This window comes from Pseudorasbora parva, chromosome 1, assembly GCF_024679245.1.
Source record: "Pseudorasbora parva isolate DD20220531a chromosome 1, ASM2467924v1, whole genome shotgun sequence".
In the NCBI taxonomy this organism is placed as follows: domain Eukaryota; kingdom Metazoa; phylum Chordata; class Actinopteri; order Cypriniformes; family Gobionidae; genus Pseudorasbora; species Pseudorasbora parva.
Genome location: NC_090172.1, coordinates 13907219 through 13926862, shown reverse-complemented (window position 1 = coordinate 13926862; position 19644 = coordinate 13907219). Strand labels below are relative to the sequence as shown.

General features: G+C 36.7%; 1 protein-coding gene across 32 annotated transcripts in view; it reads right to left on the bottom strand.

The window, feature by feature from the left end:
• LOC137049274 (adhesion G protein-coupled receptor L3-like) overlaps positions 1 to 19644 on the bottom strand; it is a 425717-nt gene that overhangs the window by 6453 nt on the left and 399620 nt on the right. For 11 of the 32 annotated variants that reach the window (XM_067428741.1, XM_067428748.1, XM_067428755.1 and 8 more), the window contains 3 exons: positions 18091 to 18259; positions 16407 to 16532; positions 13942 to 14038 (listed from right to left, as the gene is read on the bottom strand). In XM_067428741.1, the coding sequence (XP_067284842.1) occupies positions 13942 to 14038; positions 16407 to 16532; positions 18091 to 18259 (392 nt within the window). Of the gene's footprint in view, positions 1 to 848; positions 978 to 13941; positions 14039 to 16217; positions 16269 to 16406; positions 16533 to 18090; positions 18260 to 19644 lie in introns of all 32 variants that reach the window. The other 21 variants (XM_067428185.1, XM_067428333.1, XM_067428405.1 and 18 more) reach the window with 3 other exon arrangements.

The window sequence follows — 19644 nt, the reverse complement described above, 5'->3', positions numbered from 1 at the left end:
GAACACCTCCTCAAATGGTTTGAGTGATCGGATTTAAACTGGTCTCGAAAGAGTTTCCGAAGGCATTTACAACTGGTCTTTTCATGATAGGATAGCTGTCCAATTAGAGAAAAGGTATGAAGTGACCCCGTACTCATGCTGAAATGCCCAGCGTCCTGTGAGCACTGCTGCATGAGAGCATGGTAGACTTCTAGTTTTTAACTAAACTGCATACGAGTGTTTTGTATGCAAGGGGCACATTTGATGTTTTCGGGAGCATCGGTGCTGTGACATGTAATAGCAACATTATGCATTACTGTCCAAACCCTTCTGCCAGAGAAACATTAGACTGACATGTCTTCAGAAGAGTGGATGATTTTGTCTTGTGATTCATCACTCATGCATGCATAAGGTTTGTATTCGCATATCTGTCTAGACACGGATGAGCGCATGGTAGGTTTCTGAAGTCTTACTGACCGTTTCCCAGGCAAAGAGCGCATTAGTTGTTTGTAGTTGCATCAAGTCTAGTGTAGCTGTCAAAACCCATCTGCATGAAACACATTAGTGCGACAAGTATTCAAAAGAGTGGGGGATTTGATTTTATTCTGCGATTAGGCACTAATGCACATAAAGGCTGAGTCGCGCTTCTGTCATGTTGCCTTCAGTTACTATGATTGTTTCAGCTCTATAAACAATTTTTTCATTGGGAACTGCATATTACTACAGACCATACCAGACAAAAGACAGAGATGATCGCAGACATGTTTAGCTTGAAGCCACAGCTGAGCCCTTTCCCCCCAGACACACACACACACACGCACGCACAATTAGTGTACAGGAAGTTAAAGCAACGGAAGAATGCAGCACACCTTGAGCGTTGTACATGCTGAGAGTGGGGTTGTTATAGACGGCTGATTCGCCCAGTAAGGTGTTATAGGGGTTGTTAGAGGCGTGTGAGCGCAGCAGAGAGTTTGGGATGAGATGATTGGCCATGGCACCTGATGCAGCCACACAGATGGAGAGAAGAACACACAGAAGATCAAACGAAGGCAGCAACAATGTTAGCATTGTTATCATACAGACGTCTCATCAGCAGCCAATGAAAAAAGCAAGAACATTCAACCAATGTTAGCATTCTTATCGCATCATCAGAGCCTCTGACGGCCTATGCCAGCGAGTCTGTTGTGGAAGAGACCTGTTCCTGGATTAAATGGACCATCTCTCACTGGGATTAATGATAGTCGGCTAGTGAGTTGATCATGTTTTCACCCTTTTAATCTACTCCTAAAAGTTGGCAAAATAGTTTAGCAGAGATACACATTTACAATTCTTAAAATTGTATCTCTGCTACAATGACCAAAACATAATGAAGACTCATCTTGCACTTAGATGTATAGATTTTATTCTGAATATATTGAACCCATTTCCACCACATGAGAAAGAAAAATCGTGATTTGATTGTGACCTCCGTCATAATTATGACACAGCAAGACAAAATGATGAGATAAAAAGTGATAAAAAGTAGAAATTATTAGATTAAAAGTAGAAAGTCAATATTATTAGAATTTTCTTAACTTTTTATTGAATTATGACTCAATTTTGACATTTTTCTAAATTTTGACTTTCTCTCATAATTAGAATTTATAGACTTACATACTAATTATCTCAGTTGTTAATTTTTGTCACAATTTTAACTTCTCATAATGACTTTTTATCTTATAATTTTATCTTTTTATCGCATAATTATGTTTTTTTTTTCTCCTTGTGGCAGAACTAGGCTTTCATTAGATTTACAATGTTCCTCCCCTAATATAAACAACTGAACACCTGACTAGCAAAAAAAGGTTATGGTAAAAACAAAAGGCTAGTGGCTATTTTAAAAAGGGACAAACCCTTTGTTATAGCCTACCCAAACTCAAAACTGCTCATCAAACCATTTCACAGGGTGTTCATGTGGTATTTGTAGCAGTGGTGCTAAATGAATTTAGAGACAGAACTGAAATCTGAAAGGCTGTTAAGACGCTTTAGCATGCTGACAGTTTTATTTCTCCAAGAAGTTCAGTCTCAAAATTCATCCCCTTTAAAAGAACGCTTTGGTAACAAATTCTCCTCCATCTTCCTCACTTTCAAGACAATTACTGTTGGATTGAAATTGCTTGCTGCAAGCAGTGTTCCTATTATTATGCATAATCTCTCGGCAGGCTCACATAGAAAACTATGCGCACCGGTTTCCACAAAATTGGATTACCCAATTTTTCACAAAGTTCTACATCTCCCGCCCCTTGAATATTTGTTTAATAAATATTTAGTTAATGCGATCATGCTTTTATTTAACAATAAGAGTACAATGATTTCAGCTTAGCTCTGTTTTTAACCATGACTTTTCTGTTTGATTCTCCACTGTAGATCATGTACAACAGAGGTTGTGATTATCATGTTTATTATGCTGTAGGCTAACTATACACCTCTTAAAATCAAACGCTGAACACTGAGATAAGCACCTTCAGATATTTGACACAAAAAGAGATAGAGAGAGAAAGGAAGGCTCATTGAGGTTGAGGTTTAAATGCATCTTTTGTTCTGCAGTGGAAATAGTCATACAAATGGACATTTGTCCTGCACAGTGTTTGTGCAAAAGGTCCTCACTTCTGAACAATTATCTACAAAAGTGAGATTAAGGAGGTGAAAATGATCAATAAACAAATTAATAAAAAAAATGTGTAATGTTTTTCATTTTTAAATGCAGTTAAAAATGTAATGAATTTCATGAGCTTAATAATTTTGTTGAGGTTAAATGTTAAATGTAAAAATCAGAGGAAGATGGCTTACAGCATTACGGTAACTTTTTACGGTTTTGCATATACATACTACTAACTATTATAATTATCATTATAATACTGGGCAATAACTCTATTGCTACCTTATATTACTCTGTACTTTCTGCTGAATGTCTAAGTGCTGTAAGTGCACATACTGTAAATGGAAGTGCTACTAGCATTGCATTTTCATCTAGTGTTTCTTTAAGCATTCGCATGCATTTTAAAGAATAGAAAATGTAGTAAAGATCTGCAATGTAAAAAGTGTCCTACGTACATACAGTATACAGTATATTCTGGGACAAGTGGCTTTCACACAAATGCAACTTTTGAATGTATATCTTGTTTTTCTTTTCTTTAAAAAAAAGACTAAAGGGATAAACTACAAAAAAAGTTTGATTATATAACTTATACTGATTAGAGTATACTGACTCTATTACATAAAATGTATAAATTAACAGACAGTCCTAGGTTTTAGGTAATCTAATAACTGTCTTTTCCCATAAAAGGTAAAGTGAGGGATTACTCTTATATTATCCTGCAATTATTTACAGTTACTTCTAATATAATTGCATTAAAACTGTACAGACTATAGAACAATTCTATATAAAACAGTTTATTTAACATCAAGTTAATGTTATATATTTTTTTTTAACGTACCTTCTCCTTTTAGACACATTTGTCAGTTCAAGCATAATGTATGCAATTGTATATTATTTATTTGAAAGAATTAAAAGAGCAGTTTCATGTCTATCCTTGTATTGTTCATCTGGTCCAAGTCGATATTGGATTTAGAAAGTAATTAGTTATATAAGTAATCCAATAGTTTTTATAGAGCATAATTAGTAGAGTAATCTAATTACACTCTTGAATATATAATTAGTAACTAGTGATTAATTACTTTTTTAGACTAACTTACCCAAAATTGGTTTTAAAATGTTTTCTTTTAACTCTTTCCCTGCCATTGACACATTTTTCCAGCAATCATTGTTTTCACTGTTATATTTTATATGTCCATTACACATCCTCTGAAATGGCGAATCTCCGGATCCAAAAACAAACAATTAACGTGATGATTAAGTAATAATCAACATCATATAAATCAAAACATTACCGAATAAAATGTCAAACCCACTAAGGCCCCATTTACACAGCAAGGTTCAAGTGACCCAATTCCGATTTTTCCCTCTCATGTGGCACAGATCGGATATGACGTGAATGTGTAAGCAGGAAAAAAACGCATAAATTCCGATATCCTCAGATCGGATTCAGGCCTCACTCATGTGGTAATAAATCCGATATGATTCGGATGAGTGCATTAGCGTCTGCCATGTAAGCGGTCAAATCGGATATTCCCCAGTAAATGCCAGTCGTACGTCATTGAAAAAGGGACGGAGGCAAATGACGTCAACTGTGATCACATGACACTAATGGCACGATAGAAGACGAGAGTAATGTTTTGCCGACCTTTAAAGATAATAATTTTGTCTGCAGCCATTGCATATCGTGCCATTTTACTTCCTTTTCCAGTTAAGAACATCTTGGGGAGTGTATAGTGTAAATGAAATATCGGATACGGCTCGCTTTTAAAAGATGATGTAAGCGGGTCGTCCCCAAAAAAATCTGATATAGTCACCAAATTGGACCTGCAGTGTAAATGCGGCCTAAGAAGGTTAGCACCCTAGCAGCAGTAAATCTAATCTGCCGCGAGTATCAACTCTCAATTTTTTGGGGACACTAGAATTATGATCCAAGTTATTCAACTAAATATACAAATTAAATTGATTAATTAGGCCATATTTAATTATATAAACTAGCCAAATCAAAATTTGTTGCAATATTGTCCTGTTTAACACTGTGAAGCTGCTTTGAAACAATCATCATTGTAAAAGCTTTATATAAATAAAGTTGATTGATTGATTGATTTTCATCATCGTTCTGGATGTGATTTGGAAGTCTTTGAAAAATATGCAATTTTCTTAGCTTTTTGTTCTAAATGTTTTTTTAAAAATATATTTTATGAAACTTGCCTATATTCAAGTGTTGATAAAAATTGTATTAAACTACAACATACATGGTACATATATTTTTAAAGCAGAGGCTCTGTTATTTCTTTTGTTTACATATTCATACAACAAAATATTCTGGATAGGAATATTCAGAATATGATTAAAATACTGGCACTGGCCGGCAACATTAAAATCAAATGCTGATGGGAAAGAGTTATGGGTGGAGTGAGGCTGTAGTTATTATGATTAGCTTAATGCATTCAATGAAATAGTTTTGTGTCCCTCCGACTGTCATCTGTCCTGTGACAGGCGGGTAACCCAGTAAACGTGTTTGTATCTTGATGAGTGTTTTGGTTTCTCTGTATGTCCCTCACACACTCTTCCTCTGAGTTCTTTGTGTCTCTGTTTAATACATCTGTCAGCTCTGAGCAGCATGAGTGATGGAGCGTCACACACACGCACACGCACACACACACACACACACACACACACACACACACACATCTGGGTTAAGTGCTGAGAGCCTAATTATTTCTATCGTGACACTTCCTCTCTCTAGAGAGGGTCAATCCATCATCATAACAGAACATTAGCGTCTCACTGATCAGAACAGGAACAGAGACTGAGAGAGACAGAGAGAAATCAACTTCACAGAGGTATCTGAAACTCACAATGATTCAGAGCAGATCTTCATTCTAGTTCTCACAGTTGTGTGTGGGTTTTTAATGCAAGAGCTTAAGAAAACTATGCTATCATAAATTAGCTAAATCTGATAAATTATCCTTCAACTGGAAAAACGGGCCACACATCAAGCCATTTTTTAAAGCTACAACTTAAATATGTGATCATCTATTAAGTTTCATTGCACTTTCCACAAATAGTGTTTTTGTTTTTTTTACATCAACTATAGGTATTACCTTTGTGAGTGTACCCTACAATACATTTATAAAACATAATTTTGACAATTTGTTTAATTAATTGTAGGACCAAAAATATATTTAAGTCACAGTATTCAAGAACAAAATTTTGATCCTTGTAACCACATGATTAGAAGCAGGGTTATTATAGTTTGTTTCATAATGAATAAACTTTACAGTTATTGAACTAAACTGAATCAACATTAAACTGAATAGAGCTGAATAATGACACTATTGTCTTTTTTCAGAGCTGCTTTACAGCAGAATTTAAATTTGTGACAACACTTTACCATAAGGTCACATTTGTTAACATTAATGTATTAAACTTGCAATGAGCAATACATTTGTTACTTATTAATATTAGTTAATAAAACCGCAGTCGTTAATTGTTTGTTCATGTTAGTTCACAGTGCATTAACTAATCTTAACAGCATTACAACATTTGATTATAATAATGGTATTAGTAAATGTTCTGCTTCTTCCACTCATTTGTATGTGGGTGTGGTGTGACAGGCAGCGGGGCGAGGGACCGCGAGAGCGGGTTTGTCATATTGTTTATTTTGTTTATTTATTTTGAGTTAATAAATGTTTGAAAGTAAAACCACGGACAGCCCCTCACGGACGACTGCCCGCAAACACACACAAAATAAAACGTGGGCAGCCCCTCACGGACGACTGCCCACAAACACATAAACAAAACATAACATAAAATTCCAGGCCTGGTCCTCTCTCGTCTTCCGCAGCTCTTGCTCCTCCTTATATGCTCCCGCCACATGGCCGCGAGACGAGACCGGTGTGCCACGCAGCTGGCACTCGTGAACGTTAATCACCGGCCCGCTCTCGCGGTCCCTCGCCCCGCTGCCTGTCACACCACAGTGGGGTAACTGTTTTATCATATTAGATACATTATTTGAGTGTGTTGAAAGATATGTTATAATGCTACTCTGTGCGTTCGCTTGGCGGCTACCATGAGACTCTTGTTGCACACTGCAGTGATCTAGACAGATATTAGGCATGGTAAAACATGGTACTCACAGTAAATCAAGAAAACTTTTAGACAGAGATTTAGACAATAAGACTAACTGTGTTGAGTTATATACAGCTATAAAACAATGAATAGTTTTCCGTCTATGAATACATCCAAACAGTTGCTCACCCGTCTAATAAAACACATAGAAACTAATTTTAAGCATGTTTGGTGTTTCCATGGTTTCTACAAAATAAAATTTGGAAATTGAGGGTAACGCGGGTATGGTCATTGACGACATGACGCATGGACACTGTCTGTGTCCTGTTTAAAATGGCTAATTTCTCTGGATTTAAATATTTTTGGAAACATTTGGGATAATGTAAGTACAGAAGTCAACAAAATATATAACATTGTTCAAGTGGATTTTTGATATTGTGCCTTCAACTAATGTTAAAGGAAGTGTATGTAAGATTGTGGCCAAAACTGGTACTGCAATCACTTTCAAATGACTGTAGAGCGCTGTATCCCTTCTCCCCCTCTCCCTGACTCGAGGTTACTAGATAGGCTGCAGGATCCAGCAGGAATGTTTGAAGCTGCAGCTGTGGTACCTAGAGCAGATCTGGCAACCCGGATGCCGAAACACTACTGACCTTGTGATTGGTAGATAGGTGGAGGGAGAGCTTCAGGCCAAAACACAACATGTGATCAGTTACGAAAAGTAGGGACACAAGTCGGTTCTGGGGCATTTTGAGTTATTCACATATTCTGAAAGTCTAGTCTCCAAGCTTTCCAACGACGTGTAACACATGGAAATCTGATAATATTTAGAGAATATGTGGCCATCTGAATGTAGGCCTTCAGAAAAGTTTAAACGAAAGAAAACAGCCTCTAAAGTTTTGCAGTTCTCACCTGTTCTCACCTGCTAAGAGTGACAATAGGGCTCATTTACATCTCATTTAGATAAGCCAAACCCCCTGTAAAGCTGCATGGTTGCTAGTAACGACAGACGCAACGGGGAAAATCGGGCCGCATACTACTAATAATAAAGATGCTAATATTAACATCTAAAAGCCCATTATAGTAATGTTTTTTTTTGGCAAATGATAGGTTGCTAACGATTACAATTAAAACGCCCGTTAATAACAATAGGTACACACACCCCATAAGAAACAGAAAAGTATTCTTGCAAATCTTGTTGCCTCCAATAAAATAAGTCGTTCGGGCACACTTTCTGTTTGCTGGGGTCTTCTTAGTGAGTCTTACTGTGCGTCTGTTTGAAGGGGTTAAAGACAGAGAAATGGCTCAAATCTTTAACCGTGGCTGTAATGTAGGGGTAGGGCGCATGTCATTAAGTTTTGATGCAACTCGATCAGAGGTTCGAATCCGCCTTTTGCCACACTGTCTCTACTCCCTTTTCCCATCACATATCAGATCAGAAAGGCATTTCTTTTCAAAAAGAATTGAGAAAAAAAAACCTGCTTCTTTCTCATTTTGCTCGAAAGTAGAGCTGCCAACTTGTGTTCCTGGTTTCAGTGACGGGTCACACATGTCAACATCAATATCAGTTGAGGGCTACAACAACAACTTTTAAATGACAATATCCTGGCCGGACTACTGTTGTCAATGATAAAAGTATTTAAAATTAACATGATTTCTTAATGTCTAGTGACATATCAAGGCCATTTTAGGATTAATTGAAATACAGTTCTTACATACAGTTCCTTTAACTAATGAAACCTTATTGTAAAGTGTTACTGAATTTGTCTTAAATTTGTATCTTATACTTCTATTGTATCAAGCAATATAAAACGACTTGACCAGTTAACAAAAAAAAAAAAAAAAACCTTGACATTTTTTTACTTGAAATCATTTTATTTTAAAAAGCTTTTATTTCAGCTAATTGCCAAAAGCAACATTTCCCATTTTTATTTAGTTTATATGGATTAAACTAAATAAATGACTAAAAAAATTATAATTACTAAAATGACAAAACTATAAAATTTAAATGAAAACAGAAAATACAAAAATAAAAAACATTTAAAATATTATGAGAAAACTATAATAGCATCTAAGGGTATGTTTACATGACAACAATGTACTAAAACAGAAGACAATGTTGTCAAAATGATCCCCGTTCACGCAAATTTGACTAAAAAGGCTGTAATATGCATGCCAGGCAATGCCATTTATTAAAAAATTGAATATGCATGTGTGAACATGTAATACGCGTGCACGACATCACAGTTTTCACAAATTCACGCTTTGTTGAAGGCCTAAACATGGAGACAGTAAAGGCATCATCTTCAAAATCGTGCACATTGAAACACGCTTTCAAAAGCTTGTGTGTTTAGGCCCCAAAATGCCATTGTCATGTAAATGAACTGCCAAAACGCATAAAAAAATCTTCAGTGTAAACATACCCTCAGTGATACTAAAATGACACTAACGAGGAGACCAAAAAAAATCTCATTCCATTTACCTAATTTTGACTTGAATGCATTCGTCAAGCTCTACTATTCACTGACCCTTTGTTGAATTTAGTTTTTTTGTTGTGATGTTGTGCCCCTATTCTTTATGCTATTTGTGGAAAGTGCCTTATTTACTTCCACTAAGAGCAGTATGGTTCAGCAGTTTCCCGCTCTGCAGCGTCTTTTGTGCCTCTTGACTGGATGGTGTGAATTAGCCTGAGATGTTTCAAAGCATCTGCTGTTCTGTCTCGTCCAATCGCAGTGCTTTCACCGAGGGAATGAACGCAGACTGAACTGTCTGAGCCCTGACGGCTCGTCTGCATTATTGAGGCCTGCAGCTTATCGCTGTCATTTCACTGAACTGGAAATGTTTCGTTTTAAGATACGGCATACTCCACACTAATTAAATCCTCATCCACCTGTTTACCTCTCATTTACACAATATACAAAGAGTTTGAAGGAACATGAATGTAATCTAAATGTAAATTAAATGAGCTTCATTACATTATGCTAACAATTATTAAAACAGTTTTAAGTCTAACTTGGAAGGCTTGGTTTCTATTCTCTCCTTATCTCAACACTATGCCATTTACTTAAAAAAAGTTTTTAAAGTTTAATTACCTTATGTCTTTTTAACTTCTTACATTGCTGGCCATAAAAATAGACTTATTTGCATGTTCTGGTTTTTCTGAACTCTTCTCGCTCAGTTAAAGTATAGGCTTGCAGATTTATGGCAGGAGAAACTCAGACTATATTTACTTGTAAATGTTTAATGTAGTAAATGTCAGGACTAGAAAGATCTTCATTAAAGAAACATAACCGCAGTTTTAAGTTTTATCTGTAGACACGAAATCTTTAGAAACTCTTTTTTTCCACCCAATTTTCTACGCTGATTCCAAACATGCAATTATATGGGACATGGGATTCTGCAGGAGCTGGTTAAATTCTGCTTGATGTCTGTATGCTCAGACTTTCGTTCAGATTTTATGACCTGGTTTTGAATTCTGGAATTCTGTGGAATGAATACAAATATGCTGAAACAAGTCAAACAGAGCTGAGAGCACTCAACTTTTACATGACAGAACATCAGGAAATCTATGGAAATTGCAGATTTATAGTGTGCATGGTTTAATGCCCTTGTGAAAAAGAAGTACACTTAAGCATACTTTTAAAAAGAGTACACTCTAAAAAATGATGGGTTGTTTTAACCCAATGTTGGGTCAAATATGGACTAACCCAGCAATTGGGTTGTTTTAATCCCACGGTTGGGTTAAATATTTGCCTAAAACAACCCAATTGCTGGGTTAGTCCATATTTGACCCAACATTGGGTTGTTTTTTACTCAGAATTTTTTTAGAGTGTACTTATTACTTAATATAAATGTATATGTGGTGTGGCAAGCAGCGGGGCGAGGGACCGCGAGAGCGGGCCGGTGATTAATGTTCACGAGTGCCAGCTGCGTGGCACACCGGTCTCGTCTCGCGGCCATGTGGCGGGAGCATATAAGGAGGAGCAAGGGCAGCAGAAGACGAGAGAGGACCAGGCCTGGACATTATGTTATGTTTTGTTTTACGTGTTATTATGTGTTTGTGGGCAGTCGTCCGTGAGGGGCTGCCCACGTTTTATTTTGTGTGTTTGCGGGCAGTCGTCCGTGAGGGGGGGTTTTACTTTCATTTTGTTTATTTATTTTAATAAATGTTTGTGAAATCTTCGCCGGTTCCCGCCTCCTTCCTTCCCACCATACAAACCGTATTACAGTATATTAAATGTAACTAGGTTGTTTTGACAACTTAAGTAGGACTTTAGAGTAGTGCCAAAAGTACAGGCCATCATACCAAGTCAGTACTGAAATTTAAAACACAAAAAATTAAAAACATGACACTGAGCGCTGTTATCATAAACACTTCTGACTGGCCATTGTGCTCATCGGATGCGTCTGTGATCGGCTACAATGGTCAACCCATGGCAGCGTTTAAAAGCACACAGAAGTATTTGAAAGTGGGAGCATTTGAAAGCACAGGCAGGCGTCGACCAGAGGACCGGTAGGCTGATAGACGCCTGCATTCAAACGCTCCGTGTGTATCTGTGTAAGTGCTCTGTGAAAAGCGTCATTGATGTATATTTACTAGGGCTGTCAATCGATTAAAATATTTAATCGGGATTAATCGCATGATTGTCATGAGTTAACTCACAATTAATCACAACTTAATCGCGCATTTTTATCAGTTGAAAATGTATATTAAATTAATATGTTTCAAGTTTTTAGCACTCTAATCAACATGGTTATGGACAAATATGCATGCTTTAGGGCTGGGCGATATGGCCAAAATTTCATATCCCGATATAGCTCATTTGATATCCCGATAACGATATACATAACGATATAGCAACCTTTCTATTAATTCAGTTTATGAATAGTCTATACAAAATTGCAATGTGGAAATGCAGTTTGAAATGATATACAAAACAAATAAAGGTAGTATGGACTACATTTTTATTTTATTTAGAACCTTTTTTTAAAGCAAGACTGTTGGTAAAGTTAACACCTGCCTAGGGATGTTTACCGATGAACGTTTGACCGATGGCTGACCGTATCAACGTTAACCGATCAAAGTTGTCGGTTAAAATAAATAAAAAAGTGATCTCTAAATTAGGCTATTATAGACAGTGGACTAAACGCTACTACAGTTGGCCGTCTCATTCCAAAATCTTTTTGTGTGATTGAACATATCCCTCGCACTCATTTTTTCATAACTCGCCTGTTTGTACTTAATAAACCAATAAAAACATCTGGCGCGAGGTCACAGCGTTTGGGTTTGCGCGCTCACAAGGTTTGCAAAAAGTAAACACTCGAGGTTAGAACCAGGGCAGACGACACGACAGTATGAAGCGTGCATTTCGCTTAAGATGGGCTTACATTTGGAAATATATTACATCTTCATTTCAGTGGTAACACATAAGGTGTTGATCGTCTTTCTTTATTATTGTTAGCAGTAACGTTACCTCAAACTAAAGCGGCGTCTCTTCGGAGCTGTCATTTTCTTAAATGAGCCGCGGCAATGATTCAAATGAGCTTCTAAGGCTGGACAAACGCCTTTATTTCCAACGCGATCACCTTGTACCCAAACCATTTCGAAACTAAGGAGCCATTTGTCCTCTGATCACAAACAAGCTCCTCTGCGGCGCGTTTGCGCCGGGACTCGTGTTTCGCGCTGTGGGGGATTTTAAAAAAGTGACGTGAGTGGAAGGGAGGCTGCAGCGCGTGTGTGTGTGTGAGTGAGAGAGCGAGAGAGAGACAGAGGGAGCGCGTTTATGTATTGCATGCCGTGGCGTGAGGTGCATCTTGACGTAAAATTCTGCCATAAACGCCTTATCGTGGCGTAAGCGATAGAGCCTTATATAAAACGATAGACATTTTCTATCGTCCAGACGATATATTTCGTCATATCGCCCAGCCCTAGCATGCTTTATGCAAATGTACGTTTATTATTAGTGAAACCATACTCCACAGAGTATGACGACTAGACATGTATTAAAGGTCATAGATGTTTTCTCTTAAGCCCAAGCTTAAAAACTCTGAATAAACTGTGATTTTTCTCATTTTAAGAATATAAATAAATGGAGTTTTTACACTGGCAGTTTAGTTCAGAACAGGGCATAGTTCGTAAGAAAAATTGGTCATGTGAAAGCTGTCATGCGGACCTGGGAGCGCAGCAGTACCACACCACACCTGGAGGAGGTCCATATTCCACAAGTAGGAATATAGTGTGGCCCCTTTAAGAACTCAGCATTCCCTATTGAACTGCTGGTATATTGTATGTGTGTGTGTGTGTGCGCCGAACTGTGTCGCGATTCACGTGAACAGTGCGGGAAACACAGACTCGGGAACGCTTTTGTTCAGAAAAGTAACCTGTGTATTCGTTTAGCAGATTGTAATGTATTTAGTTCAATAAAACGCATGTATTGTAAGGAGTGACGGTGTTAATGATTTACCTCAGACATGAGCAACGAGAGTAATGCATTAACGTGTTAGTAACGTGTTCATTTTGACAGCCCTAATATCTACAACATGTTTCCGAAGTGCTGGTCATTGTAGCCAATCACATACATGTTTGACGAGTGCATGAGCACAATGGCTAGTCAGAGGTGTTTACGATTCTGCTCAACAGCGCTCAAAGCTGTTACATTTCAGTACTGACTTGGTATCGCGGTCGGTTCTTTTGACAACACTACTTCAAAGTATCTTTATGTGTAAATTTACTTAAATTAACTAAAATGCACATTTCTATTGCAACTTTTACGTAATGTCCTTATATTAATTTGTAATTACAAATTGCAATGATGAAGGTGCAATTTAGAACATTTAAAATATATTAACTGTAAATGTAACATTGAATAACACACTAGTTATTATTATAATTAAGTATTTTACATGTATGTTAGTCTGTTAGTCAACACATCAAAACAAGTACTTTAAAGCGCCACAAAAGATTAAAAGAGTGATTTACTAAAACCTAAAAAATGTGAATGCAAAAGTGAACTTAGGTGTGTTAAGAATCATAGTTATGAAAGTATTTTTTCTTTAAGTACATTCAAGTGCACATTTTATTTCAAGTAATATTATACTATCTGCAAGTACAGCTTTTGTAACACTTTAAAAATAATACACTTTTAAGATTTAAAGCACACTACAATTGCACATTCAATGCAATTAAGTTCACTTTTTTCACAAGGGTGGCGATACCCTGCGGCCATATAATAGTCATGCATGCGTGTGTGTACCTCTGTTGAGTGTAGCTGAACTGTTGATGTCTCCGGCCATGAATGAAGACTCTGACTGCTTCCTCACCGTGTCATTCCACATCCGGCGGATTCGGCTCTGTGAAGAACAAAAGAGTTTCACACACACAAAATGATCCCAGCCATATCCCATATACACTGAGGCTTCAAAGAATCGTTCACCCAAAAATGAGCATTCTGCCACCATTACATCGCACAAACCTAAACGGATCTTCTCTCGAGTTTGTGAAAGAGTATCTGTGTCCGGTTTTGTCAAACAAACTATTCATTTGATTTGGATCTTTGCAACGATTTAGTTAGATCTGCTACAAAAACATGTCTGAATGTTTCATTCATAAACCAAACTCATTAGGTTTTGAAACTCTTAAGGTCAAACAAAGGTTCAAAAAGGGTTTTGCAATGATGCCATAGAAGATCCATTTTTTGTTCCCCCAAAGAACCATTCAGTCAGCAGTTCTTAAAAGAAGCATTGTTTTAATTTAAATCTGATCTAAAGAAGTTTTTTTTTTCCACAATAAAGAACCTTTTATGCAATGGAAAGGTTCAATGGATGTTAAATGGTCTTCATGGAACTATCAATGCCAATAAAGAATCTTGTTTTTGAGTATACATTCTTCAAAATGTCATTCAATTTTTTTTGTTGTTGTTGTAAATAAACAGTTTATTCTGCCTAAAATGCTTACAACGTATTGCAGCACATAAAAAAAAAGCTTCAGGTATAAAACAAAAATCCTCTAGACGTGAAAAGTTGAGCCGTTCAAAGCACATTACTCATCTAGCTGACATTTACACACACACACACACACAGGTCACGGGTCGGCGAAGTGTGTTTCTTGTGCATGTCAGCTTCTTGTTACATGTTTGCAGATGTCTCAGCAGATGACCCTTAAAAGGTTAAAGGTCCAATTGGAAACCTCGTCTCCATGGAGATAATATAACCAGACAAAACGTTACCATGGAAATAAGGTATTAAAGCACAGATATGTAAAGCCAAAGATTTGTATGAGACAAGGACAGCATACAATGGAAATCCTCCCTTCACTGCTCTCTTCAAAGCAAACTATGCTCATGTAAAGGACAGATTTGGAAATGAATTTTCCTTCATATGAATATTTCTATTTTTATTATCAAATTCTTTGTGCTGGGATTAAATTAATTATTTGCTTTGCCTACTGCATACTACAAGATTTTCAGGACGCTATATACCGTGTATATATATATATATATATATATATATATATATATATATATATATATATATATATATATATATATATATATATATATACACACATATATATTATGCAATGTGCTTGACCTTACATTTCCAGTGTGACTTGAAAGTAATATACTCGATCCATCTTCATAAAACATTTTAGACCATATTGGATTAAAAATGCAAAATATCTATTTTCTGAATGACCCATGTTCTGAATGATACATTATATGATAACTGATAACAGATCTCATGGAAACTGTATGTAATGTTTTCAGATACTTATTTGTATATTAATTAAAAATGTATTATAGTTTAAATTCAAACTAAACACACCTAGTTTTAAGTTGTTTTTTGAGCCACTTATGTAGGACTTCATAATTACTGGAATAAGCCAACCCACTTTATATTAGGTGGCCTTAACTACTATGAACTAACATTTCAATTAATCATTTAATATAATGCACTTATTGTGTACATGTTTTTGTACTTAAATTTTGAAAAATATCTGCATGTAATTACATCTGTAATTAATTTCTGTAGTTACATTTGTAATCACACTGGTGACCCTTCCCTTTCTCCTAACCTATCCTTAAACTTACCCAAACTACCACACCTGTCCCTAATTTTACCTGTATCCCACCTCAATATCAACAAAAGTGTTTTGCAATACAATATGAACACAAAAAGAATATTGAACTTATTATTTCATTTAAGTACATAGTAGTTGAGGCCACCTAATATAAAATGGGGCCGAATATGCTGAATGAAACATCTAAAATATGGAGGTAATATGACAACGATATACAGTAGAATACTGCTGTTAGAAAAGATTATTATTGCATACTGTTTAACATGCTATTAAAACATGCACAAATATCTACAAAATTACATTTATTTAAACAAGTCCCAGTTCTCATCAACTCTTACTGAAGAATTGCTTCTAAAACAGCATCACTAAGATGTTTATAGGTAAACTGCAAAAATTAACAAATTAGCTGATCAAGTGTGTAGTGTGAAAAATTATAGGGCTGATAGTTACTTGTTCATACTGTAACTGTGAGGAGTTTGTCATACAAGGCGGGTGGTGAACCTTGCGATGAAAGAAGAAAGAAAACGAGAAAGACAAAGAGAGAGTGTGAGAGAATACACACACATGGACACTCACAAAATTGTATTTGGCTGTGTGCGTGTTTGTCTGTGTGTGTGTTTTTATATGCCACCCGTTTACCTGTGATGCTGAGGAATATCGTCCAGGTCCACGCGACGAGGAGCTTTTCACCGAACCCATAGACGACTCCACACTCTTCCCATTATAGCAGTGAGTCCGAAGGCACTTCCCGTATTCTTTGCGTACCTAAAGCATACACACACCCACACACACATGTTGGATTTTCATGTTTTATGGGAACATTCCATAGGCAATGGAATTCTGTACCCTAACCCTACGCAACTGCTGCCATTTATTGTGTTTTCATTTTTGCTTTGTATCAGGACCGTCACCAGTGCCGCCCAAAGTAATATGTAAAGGTGTAAAAGTTGTGTAATTTTTGGAAGAAATTGTATTTATATTATTGAATCAATACATGAGCTCAAGATGACAAGATGGCTTTGGTATCATCTCCAATTTATCAATATGTAGTGAACAGGCCTATGCAATTATAACACATTATAGCTTATCCATTTTAAGGCTGGAATGACAAAACTATAGAGCAGATGCTAATGGCTACTAGTATGGCAGCGTTGCTTAATATAAGCCTGCACATTTTCAGGACTCACTCAGGACTGATTTTAGTACTTTAACTTACACTATACTGCCAAAAGTATTGGGACACCCCATCCAAATCATCGAATTTAGGTGTTCCAATCACTTCCCGCGATAGGTTGCCACCTGAGCAATAAGTCCATTCGAGAAATCTCATCACTACTATATAGTGTTATTATAATAAAGTGGAAGCAATTAGGAACAACAGCAACTCAGCCACAAAGTGGTAGGCCATGTAAAATCACAAGCTCAGCACATTCTGAGGAGTGCAGTAGTAGCCAACATTCTGCAGAGTCAATAAATACAGACCTCCAAACTTCGTGCGGACTTCAGATTAGCTCAAGAACAGTGCTTAGAGATGTTCAAGGAATGGGTTTCCATGGCCGAGCAGCTGCACTGCATCCAAGCTTTACCAAGTGAAATCCAAAACGTTGGATGCAGTGGTATAAACTAAAGCACACCGCCACTGGACTCTAGAGCAGTGGAGATGTGTCCTCTAGAGTGACGAATTACACCTCTCTGTCTGGCAATCTGATGGACGAGTCTGGGTTTGGCGTTGGCCAGGAGAACAGTACTTGCCTGACTTCATTAAGATAAGTGTAAAGTTTGATGGAGGGGGATTATGGTTTGGGGTTGTTTCACCAAAACACCAAAATTTGTGCCTGACCTCACAAATGCACTTATAGAAAAAAAAAAATTCCCATAAACACACTCCTAAACCTTGTGGAAAGGCTGCCCAGAAGAATTGAAGCTGTTATAGCCGCAAAGAGTGGGCCAACTCCATATCAAACCCTACAGATTAAGAATGGGATGTCATTAAAGTTCATGTGCATTAAGGCAGATGTCCCAAAACTTGTGGCACTATGGTGTATTTTAATTTAGTTAATTGCCAAGTCAGCTTTTTAGGGGTCAAGATAAGGAAATCTTCATTAAAAAAAAAAAAAAAAAAAAAAACAATGACACTATTTACTAAATATCAGTGTGGGTTCACTTGACATATTTTGGATGATTATTGCTTTGTAAAGAATATTTATCTGAATCTATTAAAATAAAATAAAACTAAAAAACTAAACAAAACTGCCCTACTTTCCACAGGTTCTGGTGACGGCCCTGGTTAGTATCATGTGTATGTGAATGTGTTTTTCCCAACCTTCTTCTGCAGGACGCAGTGAAATATGAAGATGAACATGCCCTGCAGGGAGTTAAAGATGGTGAAGAGGTACGCCATTATCACTGTACTCTCGTTAACGTACATCAACCCGAATGCCCAGGTCAGGCCCAGTAAACAGAGCAGGGCTATGGCTCCGATTACCCAAGATCTGAAACAAAACACACAAACAGCAAATTAGCCTTGAAATAAGGGAGAAAAATTCAGTCAGAAATCATTACTCCCAATATAAGACAAGTGCTAGATCAGTGTCTAAATGGGTAATTCTCTATCCAGCTCTCCACATAAATTAAATACAACTTCAGTTAAAGTGAACTCCATTTTCTAAATTTTCTTCCCCACTCATGCCGTTCTATATCTGTTGGACATTTTATTTTATTTTAAACTGCTCTTTTCATACACGAAAAAAGAATGAAGACGCCAAGATCCAAAAAGGAAGCATTAGTCATACAATTCAGAAGAAGTTTCACTGGCACAAAAGCTACAAAGCTATCATTTGACTTCAGAAGACTTCAAATAAAGCGCAAAAATCACTCTTATAGCACTTTAACGGTTTTTATTCGGTCCTTTTTGGAGTTTGATTAGTCATTATGGTGTATGGTATATACAGAAAACAGCTCAGACATTTATTCACAGAAGATAGTCATACAGGTTTGAAGTGATATGAGGGGTGAAATGTCCCTTTAAATACCCTCCTGTATCTCTTTCTGACATTCAGCACACGTCGCTTCATTTTGTGAGAGCTGAACAGATCACATGCGCCTGTAATGTGTTGTTTTACCCGCGGGGCTACAGATCCAGCCCACTGACTCCATCCAGCTCCATTTAACTTAAAATTACACACATTTACATATGGATTACATCCAACATACCACTAATGGGGCAAACAAACGTCATACTGTTGTCATTATCTATAATTCCCAAAAATAAATAAATACAGTGAGAATGCATTTCAGAACAAATATTTCCACTAATAAAAGACAAACCATATTTTCTAGTTTTTCAGTGCAGACTGGATTTAAAAAGCTGCGAGAAAAGTACAGTCTGTGCACTGAGTTTTAATATATTAACTTAGATGTTAATCTTTCAGTTGCCAATTTTGATAGTCCATCTTTCTTAAACAATTACAGTTACAAAAAACTTAGAAGTAAGATAAAAAACATGTAAAAATCAATCACACACCTTGGTTTAATTAAAACAAAAAAATAAATATGCAGTTTACCTAAGGTATGTGCAAGAGTATTATGGATTTTTGCCAGGGAATTTCTATGCCATTGCTAAGGTGTTCTGAGTAAGTTTGAGAGTGTTGCTACACACTTGTTTCTTTAAGACACTGAGCGGTTTCAAAAGAAAGTCCCAAAGTTTTACTTGGCGGACATCTTTGAAACGCATCTCCGGCAGTCAGTCATGCAAGTACTGCCTCTCTCTCTTTGAATGAGGAAACATCAAATTCACATTTGAAATCACTAATGAAATCTGGTAGGTCAAGTGATAAGGGCAACATGGCGGATGCAGTACATCTGATTCACACTACAC